Source organism: Pelecanus crispus, chromosome 2 (genome assembly GCF_030463565.1).
Source record: "Pelecanus crispus isolate bPelCri1 chromosome 2, bPelCri1.pri, whole genome shotgun sequence".
In the NCBI taxonomy this organism is placed as follows: Eukaryota; Metazoa; Chordata; class Aves; order Pelecaniformes; family Pelecanidae; genus Pelecanus; species Pelecanus crispus.
In genome coordinates, this window is record NC_134644.1 from 101065273 (window position 1) to 101081229 (window position 15957).

Here is a 15957-nt window from a genome sequence, read left to right on the forward strand (position 1 = left end):
CACCGCAACCGGCCGCTCTGCCGGGCCAGTTCACCAGTACTGCTAGGAAGGGAGCTGGCACAACTCTCCACTTGCTAGGAAGCCACTCCTGGGGCCGGGGCAGGGAGTAGCTCTGACGAAGCGTATGCTGCCCCAACCGCTTCTGCCTATGGACCTTCTCCATCTGCTGTCCCTGCACCTCCAGATACACATTACTGACATTCATAATGGTAGGCCAACCTCCTCCTCCAGTTCAGGTCGGTCCTTGCTGTCCCGGCGGGTGATGTCACGCCTTGCAGTCCACCGCAGAGCCGCCTGCATGGCAGAGCCCTCCCAGGACCCCCACAGCTCATGGACACAGCCTGCATAGGGGCAGAGAGTGGCTGCTTCACTCTCTCTACTCTGCTTTATCCTAACTCATGCTAAAAAGCCTTCTGCTGGTTTTCCAGACATTTTCTTCTCTCATCACTTTCTTCCTCCACTAAGGAAAAAAAAAAATTAATCTTAAATTATCCTAATCATGAGGCACCCACCACCCTTCATATGCTTCAACAGCTTCACGCTGGAGTAATCCCCTCTGCATGACAAGAAAGTATTGTTAGGGGTCAATTTTCATCCAAAGGGTGAAAAAACCCCCCAAAAACCAAAACCCCACCTCACAAACCTGGGACAGGAGCCTGAGATCTTCCCTCTCTCAGGAGAGTCTTGCATTTCGCATCACTTGTTACCAAGAAAAGTACAAGGAGCCTTTCCAGGTCACTGAAACTATTACTAACAGGAAGGTGGGTGACTGCTCCCATCAAAGAGCATGCAGGGTTATTACTGAGCTGTATTTAATTTTCTTATTAGTGAGGCAGCATATAAAAAACAGACCTTGCAGGACCAGTGAGGGAAACAGTGTTCACCTTGAGCCAGGTTCAAAATGAACAGCAGGAAGAGCCACATCACACCAAGCCAGACTAACAATTGCAATTTGCACTTCTTCAGGCAAGCCCTCGTCCTCCATATGCCAAAGCAAATGCCTGTTTAAGTGTGTAACAGGAACCTAGCAAGATATATTGCACTTATTCACCAGAACAACACCTCTTTATTCTCAGCAGGGCTGGGTGTGGACAGCCACTCAAGGAGTGGGGAAAAGGCAGCCTTGCAACTCCACAGCCCTTCCCACATCCCTAATTCTATTACTCATCCCTTGCAAACACTCTCACAGTTTACATTGCCATTGCTATTTACATTGCTATTTTCCAATGAGTTGTAGGCCTTCTGGGATTGTAAAGCATTTGATACCATGTAAAATTGCATTGTACTTAATACTGCTGCAATACACATGGGCCTTGTGATTTTGTTTTTACTAAACCAATTGATAAAAATGGGTACAGATAAGAAAATGCCTGGCTAAGTGCTACTTAAAAACTTCCACAGGTTAATTCTCTGCATGATTCACATGCAACATCTACTCTGCAGCAGCATTAAAGATGCTCCTCTCGGTAAAAACGTTCCTACGATAAGGTGTGCTTTCTTTTTAATTGGGCATGCCTGGGAGCTGAACACACAGCATGCACGTGGGAAAGAGATGGGACCCAGCCCTGGGAACAAAAAAAGGCTGAGTAAGACAAGATCAACTCTTTGAGCACACAGCAAAGCAGATTTGGCTTTGTCAGGGGACACAACTCCCCTGCAATTCCCAGTGCCCCTGCCAATTTCAAACTCAGGCCACCATCTTGAGCAAGCGACACGAGGCTGTCATCTGAAGCGAGAAGAAACACAAACTGCACAACACCCATCAGCCTAAAACGATCACTAAGGGCAAACGCAGTCGTGTTTACCAGCCTGCTCTGCAGCGCTGCTGGCAGCCTACACGCTCAGACAGAAAGACAGCAGCTACAGTTGGGAAGAAGATGGGGCTTGGACATTTGTACAAGGCCTTGCTTACAGGCTTTTGTCCTTAGCTCTCTTTCAGGCTACCTTCAGCGCTTTTGTTTTACACAGCACTGCCTGGCACCCCTACTGTGACCAAGCTCCGTCCTCATTACAGCACCATCTATAAACGTGACCCAATTTTTATGCCTGAGTATCAACTTCTTGGACCTCTGCCTCTCCACAAGGCATGCACTGGGGCAAGATCTCATGCAGCTGCAGCTAGAAACCTAGTTGTCAGGCACTGCATAGAGGTAGCTCAAACAAATATGGTAATAAGTTGACCAGTATGTTGAATGCAGGTGCATGCAAGCATGAAGCAGCTAAAACAGTTTTATCAGCCAGCAAGCAGCTTGACAACTGTCTGCAACCCCCTATTACCACCAACCAGTTCTCTGGGGTAGGGTATGAAACAGCACAGAGGACTGTGAGAACACTCTGGAGCACTGTCCAAATCACCACAAATCTATTCTGATACGCTGCTCCACTGCAAAATTACTCCAGATTCCAACAGAAGAAAAATTGCTGGACCAGGTCACTAGCCATGTCAAAACAGGGTGGAAGCACCCAAATCTGTAACAGTAGGAATTACCCTGAAGGACATTCACTATCAGTTATGTGTAGTCATATTCTGAAAACTTCTGACAACTGTAATTACCTGCAACTTGCATTTATAAAGATCATACTGTTTAAGTGTGGACAATCACACAGAACACTTATAAGCGGGCTTCTCGGAGCTCATGATCTTAAGAGCTGCAGGTATCAATTAAAACCAGCTGCATGTCTTATCAAGGCAATGGGAAAAAGCTGACACATTTGAGACTCACAGACCCTTCTCATGGTCTGAAAGCATTTGCATAAAGTTTCTCTCACTTTGGGCAGGCCTAAGACAGCAACTGCCTGCATACACAGGAATGTCCTCCAGTGCTCACGCTGTGCATGGGTTAGGTTCCCCATCTACCAAACCACAGCTTGCATTCAGCCGAGCCTTACAGCTTTTTATTTTATACTTCCCAAATGACCGCACACTGCAGGATTCAAAAGCCTCTGTGAAATACGGGACTCGGCCACAGCGCCCTTCCCAGCCCTGCACACCGACAACCTCCTACAATTAGCAAACCCAAAGGTTGGGTCAGCAAACCCAAAGCTTGACACATTTTGCCACCTCCCACGCACACGGGCGCCGAGCCGAGCCCGGGGCCGCGCAACCAGCCGAGGTACGCGCCGGTGAGCTCCCCCCGGGGCCGGCTCTGCCGCCACAGCCAGGCCTCCGGGAAGGGACCCGGGCTACGGCAGGCGGGGGCGGGGGAATCAGTGAGGAGGCAGGCTGCTTCCGACGAGCTCGGCCCCAGCTGCTAAAGCGCCGGCCCCACAGGCCCCGCCGTGGAAACCTTCACGGCTGGAGGCGAAACCGCGGCGGCCGCCCCCTCGCTAACGGCTGCCGCGCGCGGGGCCCGGCCCGGGGGAGGGGAAGGGAGCGCAGCCTCGCGCCGCGGCTGCTGCTGCGCATGCCCGCCTGCAGCGCCGCAACGGCGCCGGCCCGCGCCCCCACTGCGCCTGCGCGGGGCTGCCTCGCACCCGCGTGTGTTGGGGGGGGGGGGAGAAGGGGCGCGCGCTCTGCCGGTTCCGGCCCGCCGACGTGCTCAGCCCCGGCGCCGAGGGGCTGGGAAGGGGCGGGGGGGGGGGAGAAGGAAGGAGAAATGGCGAGTCTGATCCCCACGGCGGCCTATTCTCCCGCCGGCGCCCCATCCCGCAGCAAGAAGCGCCCAGCGAGCCCGGGCACCGGCAGCGGCCCCGCCAAGAAAAAAAGAGCGACAGCGCCGGGCGGCTCGCAGGTAATGGGCGCGGGGCGGCCGGCGCGCATGCGCGGCGGCGACCCCCTCCCCTCCCCGCCCTGCCCTCCGCGCATGCTCGCGGGGGGGCGGTTGGGGCGTGGCCGCGCGCAGGGCGCTGTGTCCGTTCCCCACCCCGTCCCCGGGCGCGGGTGCCCGCCGGCGGCCAGCCTTGCCCGCCTCGGCGGCACCGGGGCATGCGGTGTCCCTGTCACCGTCTTCCCCCCCTTCCTCCTCCCCCTCGTTCTCGCCGTTCCCGACCGCGGCCGGGCTGGCAGCTGCCCGAGCCCTAGGGAAGGGATGGCCGCCGGGTGCTTGCTGCGCAGCCGGGGGGCTCTCGGTGGCCCCCGGCCTGGCGGTGTCTTTCCAGGCGTTTGAACGCCGAGTTTCAGGCCTCTTCTTTCATCCGCCTGTAGCGTGGAGCTTGCGCCCCTTCCGTGTGTAGAGCCAAACCCGCCGTGTAGTTCTTATGCCTTCTCCCGTCGGGAGCGTAACTAAGAAGCGAAGCTGAACCGGGATTCAGTCAAAGCTGTGCTTAAAATCACTTAACTGTGGCGTTGTCTGTGTTGAGGCTTTCTGACCAAACCGTCTCGGAGTTGCTCTTTTTTCTGTGCCTGCCTTCAGTAGCTTCCTTTGTACCTGACATTATGCCATACCCAAGTCCTGTATGTACACCTACATGCACAAACGTCTTGATTGTGATGATTGTGATGATTTTAATTGAGGTAGTTGATCTGGCACAGAGGAGGGACTAGCGTTCAAAGGAGCACAATTTAACAGCTGGTAGTTCTGCTGTGTGCAGCTAAAATACAATTTTGCATTATGGCCTTCTCTCAGTTGAGCTAAGTGGACCTAAGAGTTAAATGTGGAATGAAGGTGTAACCTCAGAGCCTGAGTTTTGGGGAACAGGGTCAGGGGACAGAGAAGGGCTATTCATGTGGGTTTCTCCCAACCTCCTACCCCCAGTCACAGCAGGTAGTGCAGCCTCTATTTCTGCACTGTGTGACACCACCATGCAGCTCCACAGACCCATCCCCAGCCGATGACATCTGCCCCTTGATCATGAGGTAGCATCTCATGGTCCAAAACCGAGCTCCGGAAGAGATTCAGAGTCAGTGTGTGTATGACATCTGTATAGGCTGTAAATGCAGTATGCCTTAGATTAGATTTTAGATTTTAGAAAGATTTTGGTAGCTAAAGTGGTCAAAAAAGGGTTGGAAAAAATGTTTGTCTTTCCCCCCCCCCCCCCCCCTTAGAAATTATTATTCTCAGTGATATTTCACGAACTATTAACAGTAGCATAGCTACAAAGTGTGTACTACTGCCAGTTAGGTTGCTTATTTTCACGAGTCATCAGATGAGGGAACGTTTCTGCAGATCTTCTCTCCAGACAACTAAAAGCCATTGTGCCCACACCGGAGCACAGGCACGAACCCTTCCTGGTGCTGGATGATGCTCTTGTCACACTTGTTTTTACCCTGTGGCAGTGACATAGTTTCTTTTTCTGGTGGGCTTATCCCTGGGAGAGGGAGTATGAACCATAGTGCTTAATGTAGCTAACAAACTGCAGCGCAACTGTGAAAAACTACTGCCTGGCATGATTGCGTTAAACAGCTCTTTCAAGGTCTGCTAGAGAGAACGGCCTGGATTTTCCAGCCTGGAGAGGACTGCTCTGTGTATGTGCACGTGTATGTGCGTATGTGTATGCCAATATAAAACATTATATGCTTATATATAATTGAACTGTGTATAAAGTCTTTTATGCTTAAAAAACTTCCCCAAACCCTTCAGCCTCTGAAACTGTTTTCTGAAGTTCACACCAAACTTAAGCCTGTGGAAAGCTTCCAGACAACCCATGATTTCTTACCCAAACTGGGTTTTGATAGTGTGTGATAAACAGGTTTTGCAATTCTTCTCACAAGTGATTTCAGTGGAGAAAGGAGTAATTTCTCAACATTATGTCCAAGTCAGCGTACGCATTCACTGACTTCAGCAGTGCAGATCAATCCCATAAGGACAAGAAAAGAAATGAGTCTCAGAAAATGTGTAACATCAGGAATGGGACAAGAAACAGCTCGTTGATCTAGCAATCACATTCAATGTTGCTGACTAGCTCTTGGAGTGAGCCAGTTCAAACAGAAACAAAATGCAAACATTTTTTGAGTTAGAAACATTGATCATTGGGCATTTTCTTCTGCAGTACCTTATTTAATCTTAATCTCCAGAAGTCCTTATAAAGTCCTTAGTTAATTGCTGAGTAATCTACTTTTTCTCGATAAGGAAGCCTGTGACACAATGAAACACTCAATAATTCTAGTCTGCTGAGCTATTCAGAACATAGCCAGTCAACAAGCACTTAATGCTCTATTTTATAATTTAGCCGATCTTTAAGTGGCTCAGCCAGTCAGGGGCTAGGTCACCCATGAATTTTAAATACTTTTTCTGGATATGTTATATACCGAATATCCAGTCATTGTGGGATTTTTATTTTAATTTTTTAACTCCAAACAAGTAACATTTATCTGGCAGTCAGATAAGTGCACATCTTTAATACACACCACTTTCAGCACAGGTTTGGAGGTAGCACGTGTTACTCCTCTGACTGTTCACTTTCCTAATTAACCCCTTTGATATTTTCTAACAGCCTTTTACAGGCTATTTTCAGCCTTTCAGAAGCCAAATATATCATGCCATAGTTCAGCACAAAATGGTTTCTATTTTAAGTAAACTGACATTGTGAAACAGAGAAATAGTGACTTATTTCCTCAGTTAATTTGCAAACTATAGGTAAGAGGATCCCTACCGAGAGGTTTGTAACTACTTGCAGGGGCCAGCTTAGGATCTGGAACTCCCCATTATATTAACTGGTAACTTCTGCTGAGAGTCTTGTGCCTGGCCTTCATGAAAATACACTTCGCGTTGTGCCAGCCGTGAATTTACCCACATCTGTGATTCCATGACTGTGAAATTAAACAAAAAGGGGTTTTTGTAAGTTCCGCAAATCACATAGTTTGTTCTTCTTTCGCGTGCTTTATGTCACAAGTAACTATCACAGTGCTTGCCCTGAAAGACACTCTGGTCTGGTAAAACTGTAGATTTCAAAGATGTGGTGGGTTTTTTTTTTTTCATATAACACATTTGCTTAAGTATAGCAATGTAATCAACTAGTTTGAGTAACTGTCTGTATCCTACAAGAAGGCACAATTATCACACAGCATACAGAATTTTGTAAACCTAATTTTGATTGTGTTTCTCCAACATACAAATTGCTACTTTTGCTAAGATACACTTTAGGAACATTACCAAAATCATTCTTCATCATTTGTATGAGTTACTGACCCGAAGGTATTGAGTCATGTTTGTTTTGGAAGCACATCACACATAGGGCTTGTCAGTCATGCCTACAGAAGAAGACACATGCTTTTTGGATATAATGCCTGTATTTACCAAATGTAAAATTAAAAGCAAGTTTACAGGAAAGCCTGATTGCAAATTGATTACATCACTTTCATTAGCCTTACACAATTATTCCTCCCATGTGGTTGTGCCACTGAAAAATACCTCAGTCTTTTTAATGCCAAGGGTTGTTATGTATATTAAATGGTAACACTCATGTGTCAAAATGAATGCTGTTTAGTGGTTTATGTAGCACCCACCGTTCAGTTGGATGTCCTTGCCCAATGATTCTGAATAGCTGCTGTGCTGGTTCAGCTCCATTGCTGGCTCTTGTGCAGACTTGTCTCCAGGTCTCCCATCTTTTTAATTACTATCACTTAACCTGAGATAGAATCTTTGACACTGATCTTAAAATGCTACCAGTTCCTCTACCTTAATGTTCACACCATTATTTTTATAGATTATAGAGCAACGGGAAGCTTTTAGAAGAGTATATTCTGCTTCAAGATGTAATTGGTGAAACAAAATGCTTGCCCATGACAGCTAGCAAGCTTTAAAGATAAAATCCAGTGAGATAAGAGAATGATTTTTAAAAAAAAAAAAAGGTCTCTGATTTTGTCAGAGGACAATTAACAAGAGAAAATATGCTAAATATTATGGCAATGTTTATTTGCTTACATTATTTGTGAAACAACTTCAGACATACATGCTGAAGTACGGTAAATGCCTTACTTTGAGAATGCCATCATGTTTCGTCTTACATTTTGAATTGATGTAAACTGCCCTGTAAACTACAGAAATACACAGAGAATGCTTTTTGCTTCCTTCCTCTCCATCGTTATAGCAACAGCAGGTCTTGGAACCATTTAGAAAATAAAGACTGAACTTCCTCTTCTGCAATAGTATTTAAGAGTTAAATTATTAAATATATTGATTTTATCTTTAATTGTGAATATTGCAGCAGTGCTACTGGCAACCTTCATTTTATGTAACTAGCTCTCGTAGGTATACTTGACACTTTCTGTATTTCTTGCTCTATGCTTAAAACCAGAAGCTATCCAACAATATTAGAAAATAAAGTCAAAATGGTTTAAAGTTATCGTCCTCTTAAATAAGCTCCCCTCATGCATAACATGAAAATAAAAGGAGCAACTCAAAGATATGCTTAGAACTCCATTTTTGTCTTAAATGTAACTGAATGATGATGTTTTATATCGCAAACTGAACCTCATCAGATTAGAGTTGTGATAGACAGCTGTAAGTTCAACAAGAAGACTTAAGTACATGCCTAGTAACATGGTGACTGTTACGTACTCAGAAGCTGTCCACTAAAGACAGAGAGCTTACCCTAGTACATAAACAGCATGGAATTGGAGTCTAAACCATCAGTAAATTTAATCAACTCTCCTGTTATGCTATTTTACCAAGCCTATCACTGTTAAGTAGGAAACCATCAAATCAATTTTAAAATAACTTTGTTTTAAAGAGTCCCATTTGATCTGGCTGTAATTTCCTGAAAAATGAGGTTAGGGAGAATGAGTTTAACTACAGAATTGGTGAATACCACTACAACTACTGAGCTGAACTGCTGCTCTCGCTGTTTTCCTGGGACAAGTACCTCCTCTGGTAGATCACAGTATAACAACTTTATGATCTGAAATTAAAAATTACCTACTTACAAATTCAGACCTTGTTTACTCCAATCAGTATAACACTAAACCGGATGGCCCTGCAGAGGGACCTGGACAGGCTGGATCGATGGGCTGAGGCCAGTTGTATGAGGTTTAACAAGGCCAAGTGCCAGGTCCTGCACTTCGGGCACAACAACCCCATGCAACGCTACAGGCTTGGGGAAGAGTGGCTGGAAAGCTGCCTGGCCAGAAAGGACCTGGGGGTGTTGGTTGACAGCCAGCTGAACATGAGCCAGCAGTGTGCCCAGGTGGCCAAGAAGGCCAACAGCATCCTGGCTTGTATCAGGAATAGTGTGGCCAGCAGGAGCAGGGAGGTGATTGTCCCCCTGTACTCGGCACTGGTGAGGCCACACCTGGAATACTGTGTCCAGTGTTGGGCCCCTCAATACAAGAAAGACATTGAGGTGCTGGAGCGTGTCCAGAGAAGGGCAACAAGGCTGGTGAAGGGTCTGGAGCACAGGCCTTATGAGGAGCGGCTGAGGGAACTGGGGTTGTTTAGCCTGGAGAAGAGGAGGCTGAGGGGAGACCTTATCGCTCTCTACAACTGCCTGAAAGGAGGTTGGAGTGAGGTGGGTGTTGGTCTCTTCTCCCAAGTAGCTAGCGATAGGACGAGAGGAAATGGCCTCAAGTTGCACCAGGGGAGATTTAGGTTGGAAATTAGGAAAAAATTTCTTCACAGAAAGAGTGGTCAAACATTGGAACAGGCTGCCCAGAGAGGTGGTGGAGTCCCCATCCCTGGAGGTGTTCAAAAAACGGGTAGATGTGGCACTTTGGGACATGGTTTAGTGGGCATGGTGGTGGTGGGTTGATGATTGGACTGATGATCTTAGAGGTCCTTTCCAACCTTAATGATTCCTAGTTTTTATGTTCATTAAAAATAATCCAGCCACCAAGCCAGGAAACATGAAATTAATTATTACTCTACCCTTAATTGGTTTAGTGGTGGACTTGGTAGTGTTAGGTTAATGGTCGGACTGGATGATCCTAAAGGTCTTTTCCAACCTAAACGATTCTATGATTCTAATTATTATAACACTATTCCATATAGGACTTTCTGTAACAGAAAAGCATGATTTTCCTTTGTAGTTGGAAATGTAATAAACAAGTTGTGTGTCTCACCAATTGACCTGCCCTGAAACAGACAGCTGTTACAGACAGCATGATAGTAGAGAGATGTAAGTACATATGTATTTGCCAGTTTATTAAAAAGCTATCACGTCATTATGCTCTAGACTACACATTTTGTTTTAAACATCTCTCAACCCTTAAGGTTATGGCAGTAACTAAAAATACATGAATTTAACCAATGAAGCAGTGTCAACCTGAAGCTACTGCTTGGCTGGAACGGTATCTTTAAAAGATGTAATGTGCTCCCAGGAGTTGTCAACTCAAACCTAATTAAATTGATTTAAATGACACTTACATTGGATAAAGTATAGATATCATGATACAGTGCAGTCGATAACTAGTTACTGGTAAGAACTGCTGAGGTGAGCTCTTCCAAGGTCAGCTGCTTGCACACTTATTCACAACCCTAGCCAAGAGTCTTGGCTCTTACAAAACTAGCAGCCTGTTTAAAACAAGTTGCCATGTCTTTACAAGAGTTTTAGCAGGTAGCGTTTGAATTGGGATAGCTGTCCCATAGGTAGGTAATGTACTCTGGCATCACACGGCATGTCACCAGGCCACAGAGCACTGAAAATCCCCCAAACTCGCAGTTCTCTGTATGAAGCGCACAGAGCGTCACTGCTTACATCTCGTAATCCTTTCAGACACATGTGACCACAAAAATACTTTCTGCAACAAAGCAGACAGTGAACAGCTGAAATGCTAAGCATCTCTTCTTCCATGGGGTTTTTGAACTCTTCCCAAAAAACAGCTTATTTTCAGGCAGTCCACTAATGAGAGCCAGGATTATCCTGAGGTACCAGTTTTTGTCACTTGTGCATTGGAAGTCAAATCTGTTAGAGAACCAGAATCTCTCCAGTCCCTGACGGGGAAAAATTATAATTAAAAGACAATTAGGAGATTTTGTAGGGAAATCTGGCAAAATTTATGTGTGTTTTAAGTTTAGCTTTATTTTAAAAAAGGGAATTGCTTTTATAGAGCAGTCTAGATTAAAAGGGAAACTGTCAAAACTGAGAGCTAAGGATTGACTTTGCTTGACATTTATCACGTATTGAAGGCTTTAGATGATCTGTAATCATAAAAGTATGTGAATTTCCAAACCAGACTATGCCAGTCTCAGAGTATTACCAACCCCCCAACCAAATGTGATTAAATTTTAGATTTAGAGTAAACACAGATGTGTTATGTTGTAGAAAGGCAAAAGCATATGTGTATTGACTTTTACTATGGGCATCAGTATGCTGGCGTTGGTTTTTTTACCCTTCTCCCCTTATCCTAGTAGAGAATTTTAATTTTTCCTTTAGCTAACAGGAAATGGAGAGTCTTACTATGATCACACTTAATTTCAGGAGTCATAATAAACATGCAAGAAACATAGGAGAGATAATAAGATGGTTCACTGCTTCTATCATAAGGAGATACAATAGGACAGGTTATTTTTTGAAAGAGAAAGAGCAATCTGAAACACTGCACGCATGTACTTTAGCATGACATTTTGTCTGAGAGGCAGTGCTCCTAAAAAGCAATCTCAAAATCCAGATAGCACATTAAAAGGTTCAGATTAACAAAAGAAAAAAAAAGTTAACTGTCTAGATATTGCAGATTTGAAGAGGTGTCAGACTGTTTTTCACATTTTTGTAAAGTGTAATGCTTGTGTTAGGTAATAACTTCAGTTCTTGCTTTAGCAAGGCCTTAGTAGTTATATAAATGTATTAATTTTGGATTAGAAGGGCTAATAGAAATATTAATTTGGTAGCCTGGGAGTGTTTTGAACACATTTTTTAAGCATTCCAAGAAAACTGAATGGAGACATCGGCTATTTATTTAGACCTGCAGAAAGCCATAAAAGTTGTGACGCTCCGTGTTTTGAAATATACCTCACAGCAGAATTCATATCCATGAACAGCATGTCTTCCCTCACTGCAAAGCACACCTGCAACTTCAAGAGGCTCAATTAGGCAATCTATTAGCCTCTCACCATCAAAAAGGAGAGTCCGACTCTCCTCCCATGTTCTTCACTCTTACCCACCTCCACAAGTCTCAGCTGCGCACTCCTGCCACCTGCGTCATGCCAGCTTTGGCGGTCACCAGACCTGCTCAGCCACTGATAGAGGTCACCAGTCAGAAGACTAACTTACCAAACCTTCCCCCTCTCCCAGGATGCTATTTTGTCCCCTGCTGCATCGGCGGACTGGACTGATTCACAGGGAGGACTAATGGGTGTTGGAGGTAGCAGGAAGAAACAGGACCAAGTGGCAAGGAAAACAACTTTTCCACTACAAGTGAGCTATTTCGTAAGCTTAGATACTCTTAACTGCAGGTTTCATTAGTCTTCCATAACTAAATGGAAACTGGAGCAGGTCAAGATCTGATTCATTAGTAGATCCAGTGTCCCTGCCTGTGGGAAGACCTGGGGAGTAACAGTTTCAGCTGTCATACTGCTTGTCTGTCAGTCTCTAAGTACCTTAGAACTAATTCTACAAACTCCAGCAAGCTCTGTGAGATGCCACCAAAATAAGCTAGCAGGAAATACTAAGGACTAGTCCTAATTCTACTTCTCCCTGAAGGTATAGGCGACTCTTTCCACTTGGCATTCAGAACCATGAACATCTGCCTTTCTGAAAGCAGATATTAAATCCTTTATTTCAAAAGTAGAACAGAATTCACACTTACAGCACTTTTATATTACTTGCTTTTTATATCAGGTGTCCTTACAAGTTCTTGCTGTGTTCTCCACTTGAAGTTAGTCCTGTTCCTGTCACTGCCCAAGGGGATTCAAACCCTCTTTTTCGCCACACACACCCTAACCACCAGGCTGGAAGCCAGTCTGGTGTGGTGGGAGGGGAGCGTGGAAATGTTTTTTTCCGAGGATGGAGGTTCTCTCTGTTCCAGAGAGAACAACCCCGTAGTCTGGTATTGAACACAGTTGTCAGAATGGTCTGCTTGTGTATTTTAGGTATTTACTTCTGTTACGTGTTTGGTTGAATGATAATTTTAATGCAAAATACATGGTTGTGCAAACGGATCAGAAATCTTTTCCTTCCAAAACTCTCGCCAAAAAGCTATATAGTCATGCCAGCTAATAACATGCATTTATGCTGTAATAAAAATGCATCACTGTTAATTCAAGAAACAAATTTGAAATGGATAGAAGGAAACAGTTTTGTGAGTAATATGTAATTAAACTGTAGACTCCATCATTCTGGGAGGGGTGAATAGATACTGATGTAGTTACATGGTTTGTAATCATCCTGACCTAGGATGTAAGTGCTGGCTGGCTCAGGAAAAAAAATTGTCCTTGCTGATTATAAAACCCTTCTATGGACAAGGAGCATTTTGAGGAATTAGAAGAAAAATCCTCTGTAAAGCATTGCAGGCCATTGCTAGGATTTACCACATGAAGAGAGACTCCTAGTATTATATCCGTCCTTTTATAGTTTATTAAACAGTGAAAAATGTTTTGTGGTGTATCATATGTCCTTAATTTTCATTAAACAGACGAAATACCGCACTTCCGTTTGCTTCTGTGCACAACCTGCCTAATATGTGAATTACATAAAATCTGACATAATTTAAAAAGATACCTCAGTTTGCAAACATCCACGGGCCTAGAGGTGAAACCTTCTATACAGTTTTAAGCAAGTTAGGTTTTTTACTTTTCTGCCCTTACAGTGTTGGTATGCTTGTAGCACTACTTACCCCTGTGTTTATAAGGATGCAATGTGCTTATCACGACAGCCTTATTTACTGCTTCCTCAGATTTATGCTTTTCTGAGTTCATGAAAGAAGGAAAAGAAGGGCAGAAAAGGCTGAGACACCTGTGATAGTTTCTGCATAAATTAGGCAAGGTTTACAGACATGGATAGTGTCACTTAAGTGGTACAACTGGAAAAATCAAATAAGCTTTGAAGCATGTAACTCTTTTTTCAAATCTGAAAATGAAAACAGCAACTTCCCAAGCTAGATACAGAACAACTGCTTAGAGTTTGGTTAGGTATGCATAAGTAGACCATCTTTAAAGAAAAGGTTAGTGGCATCCCAGGAGTACAGGGTATGTTAATCAGGGAAGGGAAAGAGTATTATGAAAATACTCATCATCTAGGAGAAAGGAGGAGGGAGGTGAAACCCTGTAGGAAACTACATGAAAGTTATGTGCCATAAAAACAGTCTTTCTATTGAGTCAGTGGTATATTGGTATGCAGTCCATCCAGAAGCTTGTCTTAATTTTCTAGAAAAACAGGTACATTTAATAAAAGATGACCCTTCTGCGTAGAAACTTTGTTACATTTATGCCCTGAAACCATCAGGACTACAGCAAAATACTGCTGAAATGGAACATGCAGAAATTAGGGCAGTAATTAACGTGAGTTATATGACTGCTCATGACCAAAAGAGCTTTTTGTTAATAAAAACAGTATTTTCTGTTTTATAGGATATTGATTTCTAACTAGGGAGACGGAGTGTTGCCCAGAGAACTGTGAAATCTCTGTCCTCAGAGGTGTTCAAGACCCGCTGGGACAAAGCCCTAAGCAGCCTGGTCCAAGGTCAGTTTTGACCCTGCTTTGAGCAGGAGGTGAGCTAGTGACCTCCCAAGACTCCTTCCGGGCTCTGTGATTTGGTGTTCCCGTGTCTCATTTCAGACATCTGATTTATGTGATTAAGATGGGTGCACCCTCTCCCTAGACGAGCAGTTGCACACTCCTTCCATAAGCAGGCCAGGGTTCCTCAGTTGGGTACTTTTCTCCATGATTTATTAATGAAGCCCAAACTCAGTGACTACATTTAGACAGTATTAGTTCTCCCTACACTGTAACAATGGTTAAGTTTTAGTAGAACTGTTTTTCCCTGGGAGGAACAGCAGTGTTCTTACAGCAAAATTAACTCTTAAAATCAACAAACTGGAATAGGGGAAGGCCATTTTTCCTTGACATATGCACGGTGTGTTCAGGCTTCTCAAACCAAAGTAGTTAGCTGGAACGTCCTTATTCCTTAAGTTGGTGATCTTTGTTTACATAGTCTAGAACTAGCAATTCTAGTTTGAATCTCACATTAACAACCTTAAATTTTCTTAAGTCAGAAATGCCATTTTCTCCTTAATTTTTGTTAAACGTATTTGTTGCAGCCACAGAATTGCTCTTTTTATCCTCCTCCTTTCCATCTGTCCAAAAGGTATTTTTTATTTGCTAAATAATTAATTGTGGAAAACTTCTTAAAATATCCTATTAAACTCATCACAAAATGTTAAATACTATGTATCCTACGATTGTGGATATGACACCAAAACTTCACTAAGTCTAATGTAGTGGAAAAGTCAAGTCTTTTAATAGTTCTGTTTCAAGTTCAGTGAGAAGGGCAGTCGGGATATAAGTTTATATGCGAAACACTGAACTGTCTGGTGCTTTTCAGATGTGCTGCAGTTCCTCAACTTCAATATATAGTAATAGGGTGAAGTGTATGGCCACAGAACTTGTACAGTTGAGTAAACAACCACCTACTTGTACAAATGTTTCTGCAGAAATATTTCAGAAATCTGTCTCTCCTCCCTTTTCCTCCTGAGCAGCCTCAAAATAGTCTACAATAGATAATTGTATTACCTTATTTTCATCTAAATTAGAATTTGCCGTATGTTTATTTTGGTTCAGTCATCAGGGGTTTTTTTCATTATCCAGTTAAATGTAGGTATCCATAGGATAATGCACCTACCATATTGCTGAGTACAGGAGACCTGCTGTGCTGTTCAAAGCAGGAATGGTGGGTGTTGAGTTTGCTAGATGAAGTAAAGTAGATGTAGTATTCAGGGCATGTACAGCCATATTTTTTTGTCCCATAGTATGAGACAAACAATAAAGATGACATTTATAGTCTGAAGATTTTTAAAAACTAAGGTATAGTTTCTTTTCTTGTCCGCTTTTAAAGACCTTTGGAGCATCTGATACAATTACTGCTCTCTGATACGTTATGTCTTTGATAACTTTTGAAGGTTTGTAGAAAGAATGTTTTTATTCTCAATTGCT

General features: G+C 43.8%; 1 protein-coding gene across 1 annotated transcript in view; it reads left to right on the forward strand.

Annotated features, from left to right (window-relative positions):
- The first annotated feature begins 3596 nt into the window (after positions 1-3596).
- The window catches only part of INO80C (INO80 complex subunit C), a 32955-nt gene continuing 20594 nt past the window's right edge, over positions 3597-15957 (forward strand). The window contains exon 1 of the mRNA XM_075706144.1: positions 3597-3731. Coding sequence (XP_075562259.1) covers positions 3597-3731 — 135 coding nt within the window. The remainder of the gene's footprint in view (positions 3732-15957) is intronic.